The sequence below is a fragment of the Cydia strobilella genome, chromosome 15, assembly GCF_947568885.1.
Source record: "Cydia strobilella chromosome 15, ilCydStro3.1, whole genome shotgun sequence".
Taxonomy (NCBI): Eukaryota; Metazoa; Arthropoda; class Insecta; order Lepidoptera; family Tortricidae; genus Cydia; species Cydia strobilella.
In genome coordinates, this window is record NC_086055.1 from 1,477,694 (window position 1) to 1,503,807 (window position 26,114).

General features: G+C 36.2%; 1 protein-coding gene across 1 annotated transcript; it reads right to left on the bottom strand.

Moving 5' to 3' along the window:
- Positions 1 to 909: 909 nt before the first annotated feature.
- LOC134747773 (connectin-like) lies at positions 910 to 24,593 on the bottom strand. Its single transcript, XM_063682411.1, has 3 exons — positions 24,455 to 24,593; positions 3,040 to 4,112; positions 910 to 1,680 (listed from the first exon to the last, which is right to left on the bottom strand). Exons 2-3 carry the CDS (start codon positions 4,091 to 4,093, stop codon positions 1,226 to 1,228), a joined length of 1,509 nt encoding a protein of 502 aa, XP_063538481.1. The 5' UTR covers positions 4,094 to 4,112; positions 24,455 to 24,593; the 3' UTR covers positions 910 to 1,225.
- Between the last annotated feature and the right edge of the window lie 1,521 nt (positions 24,594 to 26,114).

Consider the following 26,114-nt stretch of genomic DNA (forward strand, 5'->3'; position numbering starts at 1 on the left):
CAACACCAATAATTAAACAAAATTATCTACTGAAAAAGAGGCTCGTTGATGTCTTGTTCTATAGTTTGATTTTGCCCACTTAACCGCGGCGACACGTTGGTCTAATTTATTATAGTACACTAAAGTGTTTTGTAACTAGGTCATTATAGTTGAGTCCGACTATGGGCTCCCCATATTGAAAAGTATGCGGTTGGTATACGAAATATTAATTCAACCATTAAAATCGATGAGTAGAAAAAAAAACAAATGTACATGACCTTGTTTACCATGAGGTCCATTAGGCATGTTCTCCATTTGAATTTTTTGTTATATTGTCAAGTGTTACGTTACGAGTAATTTGTAGAACAAGACTTAAGTTCAATCCGCGAATACTCGCTAGTGGGTAAAAATACCACAGGATATAATTTTTCTTTTTAATATTAGCTTGCAATTTTCATTACTTTAAAATTCGAAATAAAAATTTCATTAAAATTAATTATATTACAGTTACATGTTTTTGGTTTATTTTTGATATCATATAACTGTTTTAAAAAAAGGAATGTTTTTCTACCATTTAAAATGTATTTTTTTATTACCGTTACCGTTTTTCTTTAAGGCATTCTCCAAATATTGTTTATGTAATATAATGTTTGCCTCATATTGGGTTAATCAAGCGAATGTATGCCAAAGCCAAGCTGTAGAAATTAGTTCTCTAGTTTCTGTGTAAAGTTCCGTCACAGTTTCACAACTTAAGCGGTAATTCTGCATATAACCAAGTTTATTTATAAGTACTAAGGAGAACAAATTGAAATATTACAGATACAAACTTAAACGTAAGATGGTAAATGCTTCACATTTTTAAATTTAGATTTAACATTTATATGACTTTCTAGGATTTTACATGTACTAAGTTAATCAACTTTATCTTGTTGATTTTCTGTTCCAATTAATTTTAAAAAGCCTTAATTACATATTCTTTTGTCACAATTAAGCGGAGGGCTTTAAAATAACTTCATAACATTTTCACGGTCTTAATTTCAATCACAAAACAATTGACCAAAACTACTGTTCTAAGACTTCCGAGCAAGCCGACTCACAACCACCAAAGTTATCGCTACAAAATAATTTAATTAAATACAATTATCCAGTCTTCATCCTTACAAACTACAGAAGAAACGGCAGACTTACAAATTCTTACAAAACAAGCGCAACACATTGTTCCCTTAAAGTCCAGTTTCGCTTGCGTTTAATTTAAAAAACTTATAGTGACTAGAGTGAGCACTAATGAGAGATTTGAAAGGATTTTGAAGCTTGAGCTCGGTCGCCAGTAGCTCTCGTCCTTTGACGACAACATTAACGAGTCTTCTCCGTTTTGTGGCACTTCTTGCGAGCACGTTAATGCTTGTACAGGGATATCTAATACTACAACTTGTTCAAGTTTTGGTGGAGCGGTGGCTTCCAGTTTGTACGATGGACTGGCTTCTTCGTAGACATCCTCCTCATCTTGTTGGAATACGTCGGCGTTAGTTTCTATTTCGAAACTGTGTTTTTGGTCGTAAGTTTGCGAGATGTCGTTCGGTATTTCTCTGGGTTTCTGCACACAAGTCACGTCGTCTAGCGCGCTTATGAGCGGTTCGCTCTTAGTCTCGTTTCGCAGTACGTGGATCCACGACAAGCGACAGTCGCAAGTTAATTGGTTACCTGTGGAGAGAGATGTTTATTAAATTGTGAAACAAGTGCAGATTACATGTTACACACGGGTGCAAAGGTAAGTACATCCAGCTACAAAAGTGCAGGGCCATTTTATGAATGAATTTGATTCATTCAGCTCGCTGTACAATTGCGCCGCAGAAATTTTTAGTTGTTAACTAAGTAATTATTTATGTTCATTGTTCTTACACTTTCCGTGTATTTCCATGACCAACATTTTTTTATGTAGCAATATGTGTTTAGAAATTTAATAATTCTAAATAATGTTACGATTTTATACTGAAAAAAGGCCGCAAAGATATTGGTGCAAGTGGTTTTCGTATTAAAAAAATCTAATACACTTGATTTATAACTCAAACATAGATAAAATATTATATTAAGTTTATATGTGTGACAATATTTTCAATAATGTCTTTTAGTAACCTAAAAATGGAATGGATTATTCACTGATTTATTTAAACAAATATTTTTCTAAATCCTTTATCTTTCTTAAGCAGCAATCTTTAATGTTTTAATGTCCAAACGATTAGGATAAATACGACCCTAGGAATACGAAAGGTCAAGTTTCCCAAGCTTAGTAACTTATTTTTGTTATAAATAACAGTTAATTTTCCTGGCCAACAGTTTATAAAAAGAGTTCTTTACCAAATAAATTTAACTGAAAAATTTTAGCGAAATTAATGGAAGGCATAACTTTCAATTAAACTACTGTGGCTCTGGGGCATTCTCCGTTGAACCGGTGGCGCGTGGCGAAAAAAGTAATGAAGTTATCGTTTTTATATCAAATTCTGTTTGTTGACTGAATTAAACACATTGCATTGTGTACACGCTGTTATTATGGCTTTGTTGGCTTGCTAAAGGGAGAGTTGTTACACTCATTAATTGTCTTTAATATGGAGGGTGCTTTTGTAGGGGATTAGAGCTCTCTACGGGGACTGCGCCATTGTTTGGCGGAAATAATAGTTGTTTATCTTCCCATGAGCGCGCTAAGCACTCGTGTGTGCGTCATTTTCTCCTAAATAACACGTTTGCGCCAAATATAAGATTCGTATGATTTGATTACAATAAACTCATTGTTGTTTGCTTCATTGTGCTTTGTGTTAGAAAAAAAACATATTTCATTGTAACGACGAGAAATATTTTCCGTCTTTGTTACAGCGCCAAATACGTAGGTAACAATAGTTTACTCTATCAACGCTAACATACCAAATTGAAAGGCAAACCAATGGATGTGAATTAAAGCAAATTTTCTTGTAAAATAAACTCCCAAATTCGATCAGATCAAATTATGAATGCCATGCTTCAAAATGTTTTTCGAGAAAGGAATGAAATTAAATCGTTATCACTCACCGCTCAGATAAAGGACGGCAGTCTTCGCTTTCAAGTTGTCGAGTATCGGTTTAACCGTATCCAACGTAAAGAACTCAAGCTCATTGTTCCTCAAATCTAATAACTCAAGTCCCCTAACGCCTTCTAAAAGCCGATCATTTATGGACCTCAATTTATTCCCGGTCATAGACAATTTCTGAAGCAGAGCGAGCCCGTCGAAAGCTCTTTCACGTAAATATTCCAACTCATTATTATCCAACAGGAGCTCATTCAAATTCCACAATTCGGCGAAAGTGAAATCTCCGACCATTGTTAACTTGTTAGATCTGAGATCTAATCGCGTCAAATTAGCTAACCCTCGGAAGGTCTCTCTGCTAAGGACGGTAATCGAATTGCCTTCTAGGATTAGATCACTCAGCACCGTCAGATGTTCGAAACAACCTTCGTGAGCCAGATTAATGTTGTTGAACGATAAATCCAGGTATCGCAAAGCCGGCAAATCCACAAACACGTCGCGCTGAATCTCAGTCACTTTGTTATTTTTTATAGTTAGGTTCACGAGCGCCGGTAAGTTGCTGAACGATGAAAAATCTAACTCGGTTATTTTGTCGTTCGTCAGCATTATCTCTCTCAATATGGTCAGGTTTGAGAACGTCCTCTTCTCTATTTTGCTGATAGTCGCGTAATGAATGTACAGCTTTTGGAGTTTCTTCAGGTGGTGTACCACGTGTAATGGGATGAATTTCAAAGCGCCATTGGATCTGACGTTGAAGTTGAGTTTTTCTATATGTGGTTGTGAATTGAAGCTTGACCAAATCGGATCAGTTTCGTTAATGCCGCCGTTGAAGACCCAACAATCAGCTTTAGTTGCAGTTTTTACTTCATTGTTATCGCAATAGCAGTGCACTTTGGATTCCCTGTCGGATATGTCGCAGATGTTGTCGTTGAGCTGCGCCGTGTGGTGTCTCCTTTCAGTTTTATCGCGGCGTTTCTCATTTAGCCGGCTCTCGGTGAAGGATATTTGCACGGAGGTCAGAGCCAGAGCTAGGAGTAAATATTGGACTACGGACTCCATAACCCTCGCCTTTCACAACCTGTAACAAATGGAAAAAAACGGTTGAAAGGTTTACTTTGTGAGCGACAAAATGAAAGGCCGCTTTTAACTGAAATCATGGTTCTACATTTAAATATTTTAATTTTTATAAAACAGAACATATCACTAATCGTCAAAGAAGTACATAGTTTGTTAATATAAATATTGTTCATTTCTACAATTCCTACTTGACTTGTAGGTAAGTATGTAAATCATCCATGTTAGGTACACAATAATTACACAAATTAGGAGTATGTAGTTTGTACGTCTAGCTAACCAAACATCAAACCCTCAAAACAAATAGTGTACGTATATTAAAACGCCATGAGCTATTCGCAATTATGGTAGTTCAGTCTATTATTGCTAGTCATTAATATAAAATTACGGTTATTACAGAGCTTGCATACATTTTAAGTATTAGTATATTTACTGATGTATACCTATTGCACTAAGTAAAAGTGGGGTGTTCTCCCGAGTTCACGTTACTTTGACTAATTATTGACATTAACGTTTGACCCCTTGTTTCATCGTCAGCATCGTGAGTCACACGCATCCGCCGCCAGAAAGCCACTTCCATACAATCGAAGTTAAGCTCTCATTTTAAAACGACATCTGACACAATAACTGTTTTACTATGCCATGCGATTAAATAAATAATTTTAAAAAATATTTACAAAAATATTTTTGCCTAAAATCATTAAAAAGCGAAAACGTACAAAATGTATAGGTACACATGTAAAGCAAATAAATCTACAAACATAAAGCCTGACCAGGAATATATGATCACGCGCCATGTTGCGGAATTTCATACTATACTATACTGTCACCCTATACATGAAAATAACAGCGCCCTCTTGACAATGATCATATATTTCTGGTCAGGCTTTACGGCGCGAATGACTACGTGTATTAATTTGCTAGGAACAAATTTAATTAGTACTTTGTTTAGATGCATATAATAAACGACCTAGAAAATATATTTTCATAAAAATCAAAAGCATATATTTTGTTGGATTCTAGTTCATATTATAATAAAATCGTGATATGTTCATTAAACTAAACATCAGCTATTATAAATTATTTATTATTAATTATTTTATTTTATTTAGGGATAAGTTCGCCTTTGTACAAATGATGCGTTTTTCTCTTGTTTTATGTTTGTTTTTGTACAATAAAGAGTTTTATTACTACTACTACTACTATTTCCAATGGGTTTGGCAACTGTCAAAGGTTTGCATAGATGACGCCATCATAGCTTGCCCCTTTTTCTATGAGTTTTGGGTTAGACATAAAAAAAAGCGTGTACGTGTAAATATTTACGCGCGATTGAAGTAAAACTTCTTTGACGTTTATCGCTATGTTGGCACTTTGACGTGTCTGTTGTGCGTGTGTCACTACTGAGCGTTACTTCCGTCAGAATAACAATCTGAGTTACCCTCTAGTCGCGCCTAATGAAGTTTTACTTCAAAAAAACAAAAATTTGACACAATTCTAGGGATTGAAAGGGAACGCTATGCTGGCGCCATCTGCTAAATACTTAGACCGGCAAACCCATTTGCCATGCTTCCGGTCCGTAAAATGACTGGAGTAGTGTTCATTGGCGTGTCGTGACCTAAACATAAATATGGCGGCATATGCGGCAGTTAGTCATGTTTCATGTCCAATTAAAAGTAATTAAATCCATTAAAATCTACTGTCACAAAGAGGGTTTAAATTAAGTAACAAAGAAACGGCTTGTTTAACTCTTTTTAACCATTTTGTCCGGTCATTGACGGTTAATTGTTACGTAACGTTTACTGACATTTTCCTTGATGATTGAACGTTAAGGCTGTTCCATCGGTTCGCCGCTATCTCTGTCACATTTCGCAAGAAAGAACGGGAAAGATCACGCCCGCCAAGTGTCAATTTTGATCGAATTTTGTCGATTTTTATTTATTTTAAAAACGTTACCCTATAATATCGAAATTCGAAAGCTATGAAATTACTATTTAAGTTAAGATTGTTTTTTCTTCTTTTTTTGTTTATAGTATCACATAATAAATAACAGAGTAAAGTTTGATTAAAAGTCCGAGTTAGAGGTTACTTTGGGAATTAATTGTATCGAGCGAAGTGTCATAATTCGTGTATCGGAAGCTATGTTGTTAAAGATAATATAGTCAAGAACTACATATATTTTTTCCACGTCTACGAATATCAACGTCTCTTAGAAAAACAGGATCATATAAGGAGGTTTTTCGCCTTCTGGCTCAGGGAACCGCCTTAAGCGAGGTTTAGACTAGCAAGAACTTGCATGCAATTTACGTTACATTGCCGACTACTAAGGTAAAGTGCATTCAAAAGTTTGATCAGATACCGCAATGTAATGAAAATTGCATGAAGTCCTTGCTAGTCTAAACCTCGCTTAATAATCGCGGCAGTCGTAATGCGGCTACAACAGTCACTTATTTTCAAATACGCCAAAAAACGCAGCAAACTGTGTTAAAAGCATGACAATCGGTACGATTGATGTTTAGGCTATTTGAATCAATTTGACCCGTAGCACCAACAAACAAGTGCGAGTCGGACTCGCGCACCGAGGGTTCCGTACTTTTTAGTATTTGTTGTTATAGCGGCAACAGAAATACATCATCTGCGAAAATTTCAACTGTCTAGCTATTACGGTTCATGATACAGCCTGGTGACAGACAGACGGACTGCGGAGTCTTAGTAATAGAGTCCCGTTTTCACCCTTTGGGTACGGAATCCTAAAAAGGAGAGGAGGTTATGATGTCATCTTTTTTTGTATGTAAAAAATACTACATGGAAATACTTTTAACACCATTTGCAGCATTTTAATGAATTTCGGGGTGTACCGCTAGGACTAAAACGCTGACTCATTTCATCAAGGAAATGGACAGATACAGCACCCACTTCAAGGCCACAGCAGTAATGTCGCAACAGTAATGCAGCTGCAGTTGCTATACAAACGTCACCTTTATGTAACCTATATTGTAACATTATAAAAAGTGCCACTATACATATATAGTGGCACTTTTTATAATTTGAGATATGCGCACTAGTAGCATACTACTAGTGCGCATATCTCAAAAACTATACAAAATATTGAAAAACTCGACTAAAAAAACTTATTACAAATTTAACCACCTCTCATTTTGTGTAAGTGACCATGTCGCTGAGACGCATAGTTTCCGAGATATAATCGAAAAATGGAACCTTCAAACCCAAGGGTCAAGGCTTACCGCCGGGGACTTTTGATATGTTCATCCAAACAAAGTTACGAAGTCAAAAATTGTGTTCCAAGCATTTCCCTCTACAACTTTTTTTGAGCATTCATTTCCTAGCCTAGGTACTATTAATTATTTGTTTAATGAGAATTCTGTCCAATATAATTAAGTACTTGAAAATAGTTAACGACTTCCATAACATAAAAACTAATTATATTCTTATTTTCTATATAAATATTCCACATAAAAATTTAATAAAGAAAGGGCGTTTTTAATTTAAAATCCAAAAAATCGTAACAAAACTGGAAACAAAATTACAAAAGTCCAAATGCTTATTACCAACCTACGAAGAAAAACGCGACAGTGACAATACGTTCGCTGTTAATTAAACATCTGTCCTTGTCCATTGTTTAAATTAACTCTCTAATCAGAGCGAGACAAAAAAAGGTAACAGCTTTGTCTAAATGATTATTACGGATTGAATTCTGTGATCCCTTGCCGCTTTTTTTAATTAAAAAGGAAGGACATTTCCGTGTTTATTCATTATTTACCAACTGCCCTCTGAATGATTAACCATAAAATGAACTTGGAGAAACGACTTTTCGGCTTTGAAATTTAAATATTATATTTTCGTGATATTTTCTTAATGTACAGTAACTTATTTTTCTGTCTAGAGCTTTCAAGTACTTACTTATTTCTTTTGTTACGGTGATTTTATTTTGATGTAAAAAATACGATCAATTTTCTATTTTCAGATTTTTCCCTGTATACACACATAATAATCTACTTTGATGCTAAATTTGAAGTTTCTAGGACATCTGGAAGTAGGTTAGGTGTTTTTTAGGTTTTTGATCTATAAGTCAGTCAGTCAGTCACAAAAATGTCGGTTTTTGAACGTGATTTTTTCAATAACTATTTGAGCTACGTTAATGAAATTTTGTATTCTGGACAAGCTAAGGGGCTTGAATAAATGTGCCTAATTTCATATGTGCAGGTTAAACAGGTTTCAAGTTGTGAAGGGGTCAAAAGTAGCTCGAAATGGTTCGTGTAATACACACGGTTGCTGCGTCGCCAGTTCCTTTTTTTTGAACTTGGCTGGACACGCTACCGCGTGTCTAGATACAAATCAACAAAACAAAGGAAACTATATAAGTCGATTTTATTGATAGATTCAAAAAAATTACTTGCAAAGGTGAAATAAATATATTTAAACTCAAACAATCAGAAAAGTTTCACTGATGATATAAATATTTATCTACTTTAGGCTGTTATTAAGAAGCGAAGAAACCTAAGTTTAAGAGTCCGGGGCAAGCTCGGTTCTACATACAAACGTATTTACGCTCTCATTTTAAAACGACTAGCTAGATTGCTCTGAAACTTTGTACTTACAATAGGATAATATCTAGTTATCCTCCACCATCATCTACATAAACTAATTACAGACCATCTATGTCTGTTATTAGTTTATGTAGCTTCAGATACAATAGTTTAAAAAAATCAGCGAATTTAAGTTTTTCATACAACACTTGTTTTTGCTCTATTTCGTTTGTTTTATATACTAGAGCTATATAAACTGATTACAGACCTAGATATACCTCATATCATTGTATGTGCAAAGTTTCATTATAATCCAACACTTAGTTTTAAAATGAGAACGAAACTCCGTTTATATGTATGAAACTTTTGGACCCGGGTATGTCCTTAAACTACGTCCAAAAGAGAGGTATGGTATGGGCACTGTGAATGACATCTCGCTTTGTGTGGTAGGGCACAGGACAGCGGATGTCATTCCAAATCTAGAGCAGAGCCCAACTGGGGAGGTATCTCCACCTTACAGAAAACCGCAGCCAAATAACACTAGACCCTACTCATAGTGTTGTGTTCCTGCCGGTAAGGTTGCCAGAGCTCGAGGGACAGGAGTGTTAGGGTCGGCAACGCGCATGTAACTCCTCTGAAGTTGCAGGCGTACATAGGCTACGGAGACTGCTTAACATCAGGCGGGCCGTATGCTTGTTTGCCACCGACGTAGTATAAAAAAAATGAAAAGAAAATTGTATGTTTCTGGATACATTTTAGCTGGTCAGATGTTGACGTTTTCTATAGGAGAGCCAATTTTTTTTCGCGATTTCGGGGTTGGTCCCATAGTAAAAGTTACTCAGTATGACCTATATATTTAAGTAGTAAAATATGGAGCAGCTGATAATTAAAAAAGTGTGCGTGTAATCTTTACGCGCGATTCAAGTAAAACTTCTTTGACGATGACGTTTATCGCTATGTTGGCACTTTGACGTGTGCCCTATTGTGCGTGTGTCACTACTGAGCGTTACTTCCGTCAGACAAGTAATCCGAGTTACCCTCTAGTCGCGCCAAAAATTTTACTTACCTCAAAAAAAATCCCTGTAGATATTAATACACTTGAAAAACAGTTTTTATGTCTGTTCAAAACCAAGACATGCGCTAGAGACAAGGAACCTTAAAGGAAATTTTAAGGAATTGCGCAAAGAAAACAGAAGAGAGATTAACGAATTGTATCCGTCTTTTGTTTTTAAATTTAATTTCACCACTGGGAGCGTGCCTGCAATTTCAATCCGAGCAAGTTCTTAAGGCGCCGTGAGTTCGTCCTTCTCCGAACGTAGTTCGCTGAGCGCTGAGCGGACGGCCGGACGTGCGCGCCTGGGATCGCGGATGTCATTGTTAATATTATTTTGTAAAAAATAATAATAGATGAGTTTGATCTAAAATATAACGCATTTTTAGAAACAATTTTCATGTTAATTAGCTTTGTCACAAAAATCACAAACATGTCTAAAATTAGGGAATGCAAGCCGGTTTTTAATTGTATGTAAAACCGGTTACTAACCGGTTATTAACCGAAATTTCCAAATAAAAACCGACTTGCATTCCCTAACGCACCATTAAATATTTGTAAATAGAGTTACACATTTTTAATGATGCGTTTTAGACATGTTTGTGATTTTTTTCTATCGAGCCAAATATTTAATCAGGTTTCGAATCGATGAATCCATACTAATATTATAAATGCGAAAGTCTGTCTGTCTGTCTGTCTGTGTGTTCCCTTTTCACGCTTAAACCGCTGAACCGATTTAGATGAAATTTGGCATAGAGATAGGTTGAGTCCCTGAGAAGGACAAAGGATAGTTTTTATCCCGAAAATCATCCCTTAAGAAAGTAAAAAGAGGGGTGGAATTGAGATAATTAACAAAGTGCCTGCTAATTTGTGTGCATAATATGCTCAAATTTAGATTGCTATGAGATTTTCTCCAGGCGCTGTTCTTACTCTAGCTGCGGTTACTAAGTCCACGCAGACGAAGTCGCGGGCAAAAGCTAGTTTACTATAAAGAGGCCTCATGATTGCTATTTATATTTATTGGAACCCTTATTATCTAAAAAAGCGCTACGGGTTTTTAAGAACTATGCTGGCTGAACTCACTGCACCTTAAGACAACGCTCAAAAGTAGCTGGAGTCATTGTGGACCAAGTTTTCTTAACGTTCTCCCATTTTTGACGTTTTTATTTTAGCAAACAGACTTTGGAAGGGAAATTGGCCGCCCAGTGACTGTTGTTTTAATGTTATTAAAGGATTTTTGTCGGTTTCGTTTGACGCATTATCTTTGATGTGTCGTAATAAGAAAGAAAATAACCGTTAAAGTGATTTTAAAAAAATATTACTTAATTATTAAATGCTTAAAACAATATTTCTCGCATTTTTGATGTTGATAACATTATTGTTATGTAAAAATAATGTAAAATAATCAAAGACGCGTTCAAATAACCTTTAAAATGATCTCAGCATATTTTTTGTAATAGTCACAAATAATATGTTATGCACATCTTTATCAACATTTCTTAGTAGTTATTTTTCATTGATAAATATTAACAAGTACTTATGCAAGTCAAATATCAAATGATTAAATAAAATGTATGGATTAGTCATCTGATATACGTAATCAATATAAAGATATTGTGGGCGGAATTGGACCGAAACATGTTGAGCTATTCGACTTAATAATACGTGAGTGACCCGTTTTAAAATAATCTAATATGTTTGAGTCTCACGGGAGTTTTATATTTAAAATATTGTGGGCCTTTGAAAATATTGTACTTTTTAATAAATAGGTAAATTAAGAGAGGGCTATCGCATAATTGTAGATTTTATATTAAATATTATATTTAATTAACATGCTCGAGTAACTACAAACCCCCCCCCCCCTAGATTGTTGGGGCATAATCTGAAGCAAAGTAGTCCCATTTGATGATACAGCCACATACTTTATATAAAACTTTAGGGTAAAGTGACATACAACCAAGGCTATCCTTTGAATTTCAGTATGAATTTTAAAATTTTAAATGAGAATATTTTTTCGTCTCGTACTTTTTGGTGCAAGATTTTTCAACAGTTTAAAATTAAGGATTATTTATTATTTAATTTAGTATTTGAACAAATCTTGTTCACTAATCACAGTCCCGATACTAAAATAAAACTATGGAAACGGATTATATCGCGTATATTGAATTTATAATACATCCCGACGTTTTGAACCCTTCGTGGTCGTTCGTGGTCAACGGGTGTCACCCGTCAATATACGCGGCATAATTCGTTTCCATAGTTTTATTTCATGAGTAACTATCGCGGTAACCGAAGACAATATTAATGCCGATAATGTTTTATCTCAGAAATTAGAGGTCCCCATAAATTTCCTCATAACATACATTCATGGGGAGTCAAATCGGTAAGGTCCTCTGTAATTCACATTCGTTTTATCTGCCGGAAACGTGACATCCCTGTATAATAAGGTACCTTTCTCTCGGTGTCAAATCAGAGGGCGCAGTGCCACATAGATTTTCACGGGTCACGGTTGTTCACATATTTTCTTACACTGCTATTATTAAGGTACGGTTCGGATTCAGACACCATCATTACTGCTGCTGTCCCTCGTTTGCAGTACTTCACCCACCTCGTTGCAGAAGGTACTATGATGATGATGGTATCCTGTTATCCCTCATCAGGGACGTAGGGCTCTCAGAAGGGATTTCCATTTTTCGCGGTCCGCCCAGCCGAGGCCAAAACTGGTACAGCCTCCTTTTCCACTGTGCGCCTCCAGGTGGTACGTGGGCGACCTTGGCCCCCTTTTTCCGGGAATTTTCCAAGTCAGCCCTTGCTTGGATATGTGGTTGTTTGGCCTTCGTAAAATATGTCCTATCCAGCGCCATTTCCGCAGAAGTATCTCCTTAGTTACTATAGTTGCTGTATTTATCAGCGTAAGTAATATTGTAATGTATTATAAAAATACACATACACAATAATAAAAACTAATTAATTACACAATGCTTTACAATCCTCGGTCCACTATTCCGACTTGACTGCGATATTTTTTCTGCATATTTCTTTTGATAATTTTTGTGAAACACCAATTTATCCCGTTTCGACTAAAGGTATCCCATTCATTAATATAAAGGACGGAATTCTGTCGAATTATAAAAGCTGTGAGCTGTATCCGTACATTTTCGCTAAGAGCTCTTAATTGGCGCTCTTGTTAGCGTTTAACTTCGGGATTTCTGAAAATATTCGTAACAACAAATATTTACTTTAACCCTTAAATGCATGATTTTTTGTATAACTTTTTAATAAATTGAAATAGATGTGTCATGCTGTATAAAAGTAATAAATGTGATTTTGGATAGCTGCATATTGAGCCACGGACCATCAAATATACGATGCATATCTACATCATTATGCATTTAAGGGTTAAGGTGCAGTTCGGTCAACAGTTTTTGAAAAATCGTGACGCTTTTTTAGTATCGTGTAAATATAGTCTAGGTTCTGAGTAATTATTTTATGGTATTTGCCCTTGATTTAAACGTGTGGAAATTTTATATAATATAAACATTACGTTAGCCGCCTCTTAAAACTGTCATTTTGTCCGAAACCGACAAAGTATCCGATACGAAATTACCTGTCGCCAACTAACACCGTAAAGTCCAGTAAAAGACCAATTACCCCAAATACTCCTCGTGCCAAAAATCCCAAATCACAGCCCACAAAATGATTACGTTTCTACCTGCGTGCATTGTCGCAATCTACCTGAGGACCCTTTGTGGGCTTAAAGATTATTTCTTCAAACACTTCGAGCTCTCCCGTCGCGATAGAAAAAGAGAGTATATCTATAGAAACCTTTGATATTGTACTTCGTTTTAAATTCGATTTAACTATGTCCACCTTTCCTTGTTTCGGTTAAAGCGGCTTTGAATTTCTGTTTTCAACTTTATTATCGTGTTAGCAAGAATTTAGCGTTTCTTGTCACGGTTCTGTTCCGAGAAATGTTTTGTGCGTGCAGTGCACTTATTCGTGTAGTTACGTCAAAAACGGGACCTCAGAGCAATCGGTGCTTACGTCATGAAGGACGTCATGTAATTGGAGAATCTTTAGTAATAGTGGAAGCGCTACCTAATATGTAAAAAGTCTAGTTTTTGACGAACTACACATTTAAGGATGACTCACGCTAGAACAGTCCGGGTTCGGGCCGACATTTCATTTTCTACGATGGGTGATCACGCGATGCTTTCTACAAAAAACAGTGTCGGACGCCTCGCCCCGGACCCTGTTTAAGCGTGAGTCATCCTTCATTGTACGTGACTTTACAATATACGGTCAAGATTTGATGAAATAGTAGACTTTTGTCGAGCATTTTGTAAAAACTGTACAGGTAATACGCATTCAAATGTTGTATAAGACCTCTTTAAACAACAGGTTGAATTTTGTTTTGTCAAGTGTAAGATTTTGAAGCAGGTAAATGTTTATTTGTCAGTACAAATTGAGCAGCTTATTTTCGATTGTTATAAGGGATCAATTGTTTTGGCTATTCAATTTTAACCATTAGATGCATGAATTACCAATTCAATAGTCATACAAAAACAACCGAAGGGACAACCAAATTCACTTAATTAAGGATTAAATCGTCATGACAAAGTCTTAATTTCAAGAGAACATGGTTCGCACTTGTTTTTTCAGCATAATTTATACTTCATAAAAACCATACCTACGTTAAGTACTATGGTACCTACGTAAGTACGTACGTACTGACTATCAGTCCGCCGGACGATATCGGCCTGTCAGTTAGAACAAAAATTTAAAAGTTCCGAACAACTGACAGGCCGATATCGTCTGGCGGACTGATAGTTAGTGGGCCTCTTTAGTACATGTTACCATAGTATGTTGATGTTGTATGAAATTAACAATTGATATTGATGTTATTCGGTAGTAGTACTACACAGTTTATAGTTTGTTTGTGATGGTTTATTTATAAGTAAAATACGTGAGACTAGATTCACCAACCGGCCTCTTGGCTGGTGTAATGTAACACATAGTTTGCCGGTCCCAATTTTTGTGTAAGTAATAACAAAATATTTTAATACTATTGTCTTCGGTTACCGCGATAGTTACTCATGAAATAAAACTATGAAAACGGATTATATCGCGTATATTGAATTTATAATACATCCCGACGTTTCGAACCCTTTACAGCGTTCGTGGTCAACGGGTGACCACGGGTGACGGGGGTCGGGATGTATTATAAATTCAATATACGCGATATAATCCGTTTTCATAGTTTTATTTCATATTTTAATACTGTTATGCAAACATTTCTGTCAGTGACCCTTTCGGGATTTTAACCCAGTACCACCAGTTCCATCAGCGTATCTACCTACTATACTTAACTGGTCGTCATTTTTCCGCCCATTCATCTTACTTAAGATAACTTAATGAGTAGGAAAGCTTAATTAGTTTTCTATTCTAATGGATCCAGTTAATTTTCTCTACTCTATAAACTGCGGCTTTTGTGTGCCTTCTTCATCTTTCCTTGGTTGCTTGTCTTTAACTTGAGACTTGCCAGTGAGTGGGCACGCGGGAATTCGTAATAAATTAGGTAGGTACGGTCATGGAATAAAAGCTTAGTACCAATTCGTACCTTGTCACAGTGAGAATAGTAAGACGTCCCTACTGACTTTCATAATGATTGTCATTGTAACAAAGTACGAAATGGTACTGAAATTAAAATCTTAGACTGTACGTTTTACTAACGACGACGGAAAAAAGTATTCCTTTGATTATATTGTACTAGTTACCGGCCTCGGTTTTATTTGCACGGGTGCAATGCTGATGTGTTATACATATAAACCTTCCTCTTGAATCACTCTATTTATTTAAAAAAACGCATCGAAATCCGTTGCGTAGTTTTAAAGAAGCATACATAGGGACAGACAGCAGCAGGAAGCGACTTTGTTTTATACCATGTAGTAATGTTTCTACAGTTTGCTTGGGGAGTGATACTCATATACCATACCAAGTAGGGTCGGGTAGGAAACAGTGGCTCAGCTCGAACAGTGGCTTGTCGAACAGTCGCCCCAATATCGCCTCTAACATGTTGGAATTAGTTTCAGGTACCCGGCTATTTTTTTTCGAGCCACTGTTTCCTACCCTACCCTACGTATACGTATGCCGTATGGAACGATTAATTTATTTGGAGCAATTTGTATAAAAAAACAGATTAGCTAGGATGACAACAAACGATTGTAAATAGTTACAAACGAAAAGTCACATCCTATTTTTCATACATTATTTACTTATTAAGGTCGCGGGAATTCGGTGGTTGCGAGCGGCACAGGATCGGTCGGAGTGGCGAGCCTTGGGGGAGGCCTATGTCCAGCAGTGGACGTCTATCGGCTGACATGATGATGATGATGATTTACTTATGATCGATTGGTCAATATTATTGACTGCGATCGTCACTCGGCAGATTATGCAACCTCATTGAAGTCGTATAATATTATTATCCACAGTTTACTATTTGTTGATAAACAGATAAAAGTTTCGCACCTAGTTAATTTGTTGCGAAAAAAATTGTAAAAAAAAGTTTTTTTCTTGTTACTTTGCTATTTTCTAGCTTGAAATGGGCCAGAATAGGGCAGAGTTGCGCTCTCTTGTGTCAGAGGCCAAGATCCTTTTCGGGTCATTGAGCCAGTGCAGTGTGTGTGTGTATTTTGCTATTTTGGATGTTTCTGTCAATTTACTAATAAATAAAAAGTATCAAACATTTCAAAGATATTTCTGTGATTTAGGTTTCTTTCTACAGTTTTTACTTGTCAACTTATCAGATGTATCTCAGTTGTGTGGGAGTGACAAAGATTTCTAATGTAATTTACTTTAAGGCGCAGTTAGTAGCCAGTAGCGCTTTTTAATTCATTATACGGTTGCGAAAAATATTAATATAAACTTTCAGGCCTTTTTCTAGTAACTAATAATATAACGCATCATTAAAAATTTGTAACTATTTTTGCACAAAAGCTATGTACAGTCAGCTGCAGAGAAAAGGTACCCCACGTCCATACTAATTTACAGAACATTGTATGCAGGGGGGGTGCCTTTTCTCTGCAGCTGACTGTACATGAAAATTGCTTCTAAAGATGCGTAATGTTGTTGTTGATCGACTAATCGATTAATTTAATTGAAATTGAAATTGTAAATATTTATTTCAGGCACAGAACAGAACCCATATAGTGTTAGTACAAAAATTATAATATGCTACCTATATCTATGTTAGTCTGTACACTATATAGTAAAACAATAAATACCTAAAAAACGAATTAAAACTAATTATTTCGATGATGCGCTGGGCTCATGTAATTGGTTCCAACGCCTCATCAGTGGGCAGTCCACTCTGACGACAAATGCGTTTAGGAGACCGTTGGTGCTACCCTGCAATCTATGCAATAGGGATGCCGCTCTTAATTGTTAAACATAACAATTTAATAACAGTACACGTAACCGGGCACGCACGGCCGTCCGCTCAGTGCTCAGCGAGCTGCGTTCGGAGAAGGACCTGAATGCACTTTATTATGAAACAGGATAACTTGCTATCCATTTAGGATCTTTCTGCGCCTTAACTTCATCCTTATTGCATTTATATTTTTCAGTGAGAGCTTTTACTTTACTTCAGACAAAGCTTTAAGAATATTAAATTTGTGCTTTTTGCTATCTAGGCATCAGGCTTTAACTTAAGCTTTTACTATAATATTCTGTTTATTTACAATAGACAGGAAAAATTTCGTTAACTAATGCCAGTCTGATAAAAACTGTGAAAAATGTAAATGTATGTACATATTAGGTAAGTCGTAGATATAGAAGTTCAAGTTCTATAGATAATCTGAAATCGTCTTCATCTTCCTCGCGTTATCCCGGCATTTTGCCACGGCTCATTGGAGCCTGGGGTCCGCTTGGCAACTAATCCCTAGAATTAGCGTAGGCACTAGTTTTTACGAAAGCGACTGCCATCTGACCTTCCAACCCTGAGAGGAAACTAGGCCTTAATAGGATTTGTCCGGTTTCCTCACGGTGTTTTCCTTCACCGAAAAGCGACTGGTAAATATCAAATGATATTTCGTACATAAGTTTCGAAAAACTCATTGGTACGAGCCGGGGTTTGAACCCGCGGATTGCAGGCGCACGCTCTTACCGCTAGGCCACAAGATTTTAAAGACATTTCACTGACGTTTCACAAAAAAAAAATGTTAAAAATTGTGTAACGTACGGAACCCTTGGAACGCGAGTCCGACTCGCACTTGATCGGCTTTTTGAATTAGGTACTCAATGAGTTCGGCTAATTATTTTTTTCAGTGTACGTGTAATATAGATAACCATAATTCAAACATAAATATAATTTATACACGTTAGGCTTCTCTGTAGTCTGGTAAGTATTATGACTATGAGACACTAATCGAGACGCAGAATTGAATTAATATGAAACACGAGTTAGTGAAACTTATACCGTTTGAGATAGTTAAATGTCCCCAAGGTTCAAACATCAATAAGTTAAACATTAATTAAATTCTACTCACCTACCCCTAAGCCTTGCTCGCTCAATGGCCCTCAACTCTATTTTCACTAACAACCAACTTGCAGCCTAAATAGCCAGTAACATGACAAAGACAACGCTGCCATTTGAAAAAGCACCAACCCCACTTGTAACTAAGCACACCTTCGCATGAAAAACAATTTCTCATCACTCAAATCTCAAGCCTCCATAATTCAAAACTTATTGCCTTAAGTGAAAACTTCGTTCGAGAGCCACTCGTCAAATTCAACTTGAAGTTCCGAGTTTCCATCACCTGTAAGCTACTGATAAAGTCAGTTTACATTAATTTTGTAAATGATAAATTTCTTTAGGGTGTTTGTGCATATTTAAATTGGGTAGGTTCCCGAGGGGGCGTTAAAGGAAAACTTGGCTACACGTTCCAAATTTCTGCTTCGGATGTCCGTTTAACTGATGGACTTTCATGTTAAAAAACCTTTTAGTTTGTCCACTGCTGGAAGGCCTCAAGGTGCGGACAAACCCAGTGAATGTGCTGCAAGTGCTGAAATGTTTGCATAACGGTAACAAAATATTTGTTACTATTTACACAAAAAACAGGACTTGCGAACTATGCCTTACCCGTTATTAAATCGGTTTTAGGATATTGAGTAAAATTTTATTTATTTAAAACTTAAGATTAGGTAATTTTTAAATTGCTTAATGAGTTCGGTTTATTAATTTTAGTTAGTTTGGTGTAGATTGCGTGAATTGTGATAATTAGTCCAGTAATCTGAAGTAAATTACGTGTAGGTAAAATATATTCCAGTGTCGGGCTTCAAAATTGGCTCTCGATCATACAAATATCTTCAATTTTACTTGAAAACATGTTCTTCCTATTTCTTTTTGCGTATTATTTATTTTAAGGCCAGAGCACACTGGCTCGTGACGTCTCTCATAAGAATCTGTGTAAGTACAACGCGCACGTATGTACACGGGCATGTCTACGCCTTTACCAACTTTACTAATTGTCTACCTATAGCTGCTCCTACAATAGTAATAATCAATAAATCTAATAGGTACTTTCGTATATTGGCCTCGTTTTAAATATTCAGAACAGAACCTATCAAACAATGCTATTGTTAGCTCTTTTATAGTATCTACATTATTACTTAGTTTGTCACTTCCTAGCAACCTTTTTGACGATAATTTTATTGTACCTGTCCCGAAACACTTAACTTTCTTAGACAACGAATTTCTGGAAATTATCTCTTTGTCTGCCTGTTACAATGTTCACTATTACAAGGTCATTTTTTTTGCAATTAAAAATTAAATTTAATTATCGTTTATTTCGAGCTCATGGCTCATAAAATGTTAGTACTTACAATAAACCTTAAAAAAAAAAAAAAAAACTATGTTAGTGACAGTAATAATTTCTTAACTAAATTTACAATTTAGCAATAGGTACCTATAATTAATGTCATTAATGGGTCTAACGCGATTAAATTTTCAGCTAGGTTAAACTCGTTAATGATATTAATTATGTGTTTAAAACGATAGGTACCATTTTTCTTACTGACACGTCTTTTATAAAATGTTATTAAAAATTTCAATCATTTTACTCAAGCAAAACATTATTTTCAAAATATTTCACAATACCTGTACAGTAAAAAATCTTTGTCAAAGTATTTTTGGGCTAACCTGAACCTGTATAGTCAATCTGCATGTATTTAAAATTATTGCGTTTTGCTCAGCGTTGTCTCTAATTACTCAAAGATTAAGTACTCGTAGTTGCAAAGATTCCGGTTTTTTTTTTATGTGATAGCAAACGTCATTTCTTTGTTTGTGTCTTCATATTTGGGGAGGGGGGCAAAATCGCCACAGAGTGGGAACCCGAAAACTTAAATCGGGGACATGGCAGACCCTGCCGGCGATAGCGGGATGAACTAGACTCCATTTTGAAGGAGTGGCCAGACACGGCACTGGACAGAGATCTGTGGAGAAATTGGGGGAGGCCTTTGCCCAGCAGTGGGACACGTAAAGCTCCAAATAAATAATAATAATAAGATAGCAAACGAGCAGACGAGCCGCCTGATAGGAAGCGGTCATCGTCGCCCATGGACATAAGCAACATCACAGGAGCCACTTAAGCGTTGCCGATCCTTGAGAACCCTAAAAACCGAATCCGAAATCCAAAGTTCTATCCAAAGTTGCGATCTAAAATGTGTAATCTAGAAGCTAGGTAAGTTTTGTTGCTAAACGCACAAGTACTGCAAGTCTTCAAAACTTCTGAGCAGGTATATTTAGTTATGTTCCTCAAATATTTGAGCTAGCGAAGTTTTAACAAGAGTAGTTCGCGGAGCCGAGCCATGTCCGACAACAATAGCGGACAACTTTCGTATTTTTGCACATTTTAAATTTTTTATTATAAATAACCGGCCAACTGCGAGTCGGACTCGCGCACCGAGGGTTCCGTACTTTTTAGTATTTGTTGTTATAGCGGCAACAGAAATACATCATCTGTGAAAATTTCAACTGTCTAGCTATCACGGTTCATGAGACACAGCCTGGTGACAGACAGACAGACATCCATCCATCATTACAATTAATTTGAAAATTGCACCTGACCTGAAGAAGCGTGAGGTTGATGAGCTTTCTGTAATGTGACGAAGCCTGAGCTGTGGATCTGATGGTATACCTTTTTTGTTGGTTATATATATTATGCTCAAATAAAAAAAAAATGAAAATGCTATAATTATGTTCTAAAGTTATCCAAACTATGTATATCGAGGTACTTTGATTCCTAAAGTTAATATACATTGGGACCCTTTTCTGTATTTGGTTGTGTCATTTTTATTAGTTGTTGTTTTGTTTATTTTTATGTATTTTAATTAGCTTACTTATAATTAAGAGAATTCAAGGATACCTACTTTAACCACCGTTATGACTTGCGACAAAAGTTTTACAATAACACAAAATACAGGCTTTACTTACCAAATCAATGTTTTATATTGTCGCTATACTTACTCGACCTCATATCTGCAACAATCATTTGATGGAAATGTCGCTTTTCTTTCATTCGGATTACGGGTCTTTTTGTCATCAAATTTGTGTTGCAGATACGAGGTTGTATAAGTATAGCGGCGATATGAAAGGTGACATCTGACATCACATTGCCGGCGCGGCGGAAGGCGTATATTTCGGTAAAATCAATAGCTTAGTATAATTACGGCGATAGTGAGCCATATGCTTAATTGGAGGGGAAATAGAACCGGGACGAGACATTATGTTCACATAAAATCGCTTTTCCGGTTACGTTTTCGCTTGGTATAGCCATAAAACATTGTGAGTAAACGAAATAATTGTACATAATTCGATAAATAAATAAAATAAATAAATAAATATTATAGGACATTCTTACACAGATTGACCAAGTCCCACGGTAAGCCCAAGGAGGCTTGTGGTATGGGTACTCAGACAACGATATATATAATATATAAATACTTAAATACATAGAAAACACCCATGACTCAGGAACAAATATCTGTGCTCATCACACAAATAAATGCCCTTACCGGGATTCGAACCCAGGACCATCGGCTTCACAGGCAGGGTAACTACCCACTAGGCCAGACCGGTCGACAAATTCGATAATATTGAGGTTGTAGTATAAATGGGTCTCTATCGAACATAATTATTGAAAGTCATAATGTAATGATTGTCATATTATCAGTAGCCATGATTTGGTTTTTCTCAAAAACGCGTAACTTTTCAGGATTGCCATAAAACAAACCTAACCTATCTATAGTACCCGAGGAAAATTATGTCAAACAAAGGGACCCCAGTATAAATACATAAAATATCTATAATAACAAAGATCATTAAGAGGATAATATCAGCTGAGCCCTTTTTAGATTTTAGGTAAATATCTCCGTCACGCTGATTGGGACGACTCCTAAGATTAGTAGTAGTAGTATTAAACACTTTATTGCACCAAAGAGAAGAGAATACAGTAAATGTGTACAAAGGCGAACTTATCCCCTTAAGGGATCTCTTCCAGCTAACGATTAGTGCGATAAGGACAACTGCAGCTCCGGCGAAAAATCTCAGAAATCGAGGTTTCGGTTATCGACATATTCCTCCTCCAAAACTTAACCAATCGTAACAAAATTTTGGAAACGGAATGAGAAAAAATTTATGTGTGGCTGATTTTTGATTTTTGCGTTTTTTTTTTGGCCAATTTTGTGTGCTAGAGGCGTCTGTTTAGCCGTTTTAGCGCTGTTTGAAGTAAATAACCTAGTTCTTATAAAACAAGAATATCAAAAAAATTCGTACAGACACAGATACTGGTAATATTGAACTCATATAAAAAAACTAGGGCCAAAATCCAGAGAGGAAAATGTCGAGAAAGTTTGTATGAAAAACTTACCAATAATGTACCTATCCTCTTAATGACCTTCAAGAAAAAATAATACGTAGACATCATTGTTATGGCTAAAGTCATAGTCAGCATCAACATATCAGATAACTAAGAAAACGCCAGACGTATTTTTATTCACGGGTAGGGTATATAGGTATTTGTTTATCCGCTGCTATTGATGTTGTTTATCATTGGTCAAGCAAATCTTGTCAGTAGAGAAAGGCGGCAAATTTAAAAAATGTAGGCGCGAAGGGATATCGTCCTATAGAAAATTTGAATTTCGCGCCCTTTTCTACTGGCAAGATTTGCTTGAACAACTATACATAGAATACTTCTGACAAAACTGGTGGCGTTAAAAAGACAACTAAATTATGAGCGTCAACACGCAATGTAAAGTCAGCAACAGAAGTAGCTAAGCGGGCGAGGTGTTCAAAGTAACCTAGACACGCTCTTATTCTCTTAACAGTAAAGTCGCGTCAAGATCATTTCGAGCAGCTCGCCCGCTTAGCTACTTCTGCTGCTGTCTTCAATCCATTGCGAATTAAATGGCTTCAGTCCATTGCGACAAATCAGCCAGTGTCAAGGTATAAGAAGCTATAATATAGGTATAGACGAATATTGTACAGTTAGTATAAGACAGTGTACGGTTATTAGCTCTTGTAAAGCGATAGCAGGACTATACAAGGTCCACGTGGAGCTACTTGGCGTTAACGCCAGAACGGTGGATAAACTCGTATCTAGATTAATTCTTCATTATCCACACACTTCCACATTATTTTACTGCAATAGGCTATCAGTATTAAACAACGTTAATGAGCAAAAACAAAACAAGATGGCGGTCGACAAGCAACTCCCACGAAGCTAAGTTCCCGCCAAAGTTTAGAAGCACCAAATCTTGTTAAAATTAATGGATTAAATCAAAGAAATTGCGCTCCAAATGATTAATTATCAATTACGATCACAGTTACTACCCTGACAAAGAAATAGTGAATTCTCTCAGATCATTGGTTGAGCTGATGACAAATTGAGCAGTTATGAGCCAAAGCGGGCGGCAAAGTGCGGAATTGGAGCAATTCCAGTGTTCGCCCAGCGGAAGATGGATTACAGGTTAACGTATTTGGGGACCGAAGGGAACCGTTAAACCGATTGTATATCTGTAAGGTGAAGTGAGGTAACTTCGAAAGCGGGATAATTTTATAAACGGCAAACAACTATAACTCCAAAACACGAGACATTTACGCTTCTACGCCGCTTGCGAAGGCATCTTGCTTAGTAATTTAAAAAGACGATAGAATTTATTATTTATTTTGCCTACAAATTAAATAAGAGAGAAAATTTTAAACTTATAGGAAAAAGCCAATACATAACTACATATTGTTTAAGGATAAAAAAAGTTTTTACTTAATTATTAAAAATGATTATAACTTAAAATTTAGAAAAATGTGATTTGAAAAAAGTGTAGGGAAAGTAAATAAATAATTAAAAATCTTTTAGCGCCATTTTTATTACGCTCCGAATATAGTTATAAAATGAAATAAAGCTAAACAAAAAACATTTCAAATGAAAACTTCAGCCTGTAACACTAAACTACTTGAAATACAAAGCTAAACTAAAAATCACCATTGTGTGTTTAGCAAATGAAAAAACTCAGTAAACAGAAAAGGCAAATCCAATATTGTAATAACTCCCAAACAATCAAATACGTGAATTGACGGCAAACAACATTTAGCAAAGGCGAAAACTAAATCAACAAGGAAACAAAATAAAACTAACGCCAATTACCGAGCCCCTAATTAACACTCGATAAAGGGAAAACGAATAGAAAATAACTCACCCAAAACCGGAATCACGTATCACCCTCAATGTAGGCACGCACCAGTAATAATCACTGAATTACGAGAACTAAGTTCTCGGCAACTTCGAATGCGAGAACGCCGAAATTCCTGCGACGTGCGACCCCGAGAAAACGCGAACCGAACTGAGCTCCGCACCTAGATGGGGCGGGGAATCCTGCAACTGGTGGGGAGTGGATGCATCGGGGTTTCTTGCTTGAAATTTTTTGGAAGGTTTGGAAGGGTCAAGATTTCAAGAATTGTTATGTGGCTTTGGACAGGGGCGATATAGTGATAGTAGTTTGAATATTGTGTAAAGGGATTCCGGGTTAGGTGGGATCCTTGGCTTTCCTATTGAGTTAGTGTTAAACGAAGCAATGTAAATTCTCCTAACACGCTCCTGCTCTGAATTATGATCGAGTTTAACGGTCGGTTATCATAAAATCGTTTCCTAAACATGATTTTATTACGTAGAAAGTTTGGAAATGCAAGTCTAACTCGTAGAGACCTTTTCGCTTTTGTTAGTAGGTATTTGTGGGAAATGTTAATTTTTTTTATAAAAAATATTTAAGATAAGTATTATATTCTCCGGAGTCCGGGCACCTCACTCGTATTACATACTATATTGGAGCGATAGGGACATGCAATGTTTTTTACGTATTGGGAATACATTAGATATTTTCTACTTATTACACTTTCTGCCAATCTGGCAACATACCAGAGCAACATTTCTGCAGCAATATTGCGCTGCATTAAGATGAGCTAATCGATGTCGATACCCGAAATTTGGACATTTGCGGCAGCAATGCAGTCGGCAGCAATATTGCGCCGCATTACTGCAGCAGTTGCCGGTATAGTATAGTCTGGATCCAAACGGTACCTTAGACCTGAGGGCCTACAGCGAACCACATTTGACGTGCCTCTCTGTCGCACTTACTACTCATACGTAAGTGTGACAGGGAGGCAACACGTCGATTCGCGGTAAGCGCTCTGAAAAATCTGCCACCAACTTAATGTATTCATTTTATGAATGTCTCAATTGGTGAAGCTCTCTCATATAGCACCGAAAAAACAGTGTTGCCAATACATGAATACTATTTTTACGATTTCAGACAGATAACTGCTAAAGGCCGTATTCCTTTATAAGTTTATACGACAATATCCCTAACAAAATTACCTAAATCGAATGAATGTGTGATAAAGCACATTACGCCTTATCTCTTGTCCCCCTACGCTATAAAACCATGACTCATAATGTGCACCTGCCTTAACATTTATACGAACACAACATCGTATGTTCATAGCGTAAATATGTCTCTTACCACGTTTTAGATGGCGCCTAACTGACCAAAGTGCTTTAGACTTGATTAAATAAGCGCGGTGTATCGTACAATAGATAAACGAGTAATTAAATATTAATATAATTATAATGCTAGTTAGAATTAACGGAAATTGGATATTCATATAATTATAATGTTATTTAGAATTAATGAACGGTAGTAAAATAGGGGTTGTATGAGTTTTAAATATGATTTAATATTTTTTTGATATGTTAAAATTTGGCATCTCTATCTCTAAAACATCTTTATTAAGCTATTTAATCTCGATTTTGTATCACGTCAGATTCCGAAACTGTTAAATTTCAAAAATAAAATTGTTAGT

Coding starts and splice junctions, on each gene's coding strand:
- LOC134747773 (XM_063682411.1), bottom strand. CDS start 4,093: ATGGAGTCCGTAGTCCAATATTTACTCCTAGCTCTGGCTCTGACCTCC. Junction 1,681..3,039: donor TGCCGTCCTTTATCTGAGCG/GTGAGTGATAAC, acceptor CTCTCTCCACAG/GTAACCAATTAACTTGCGAC.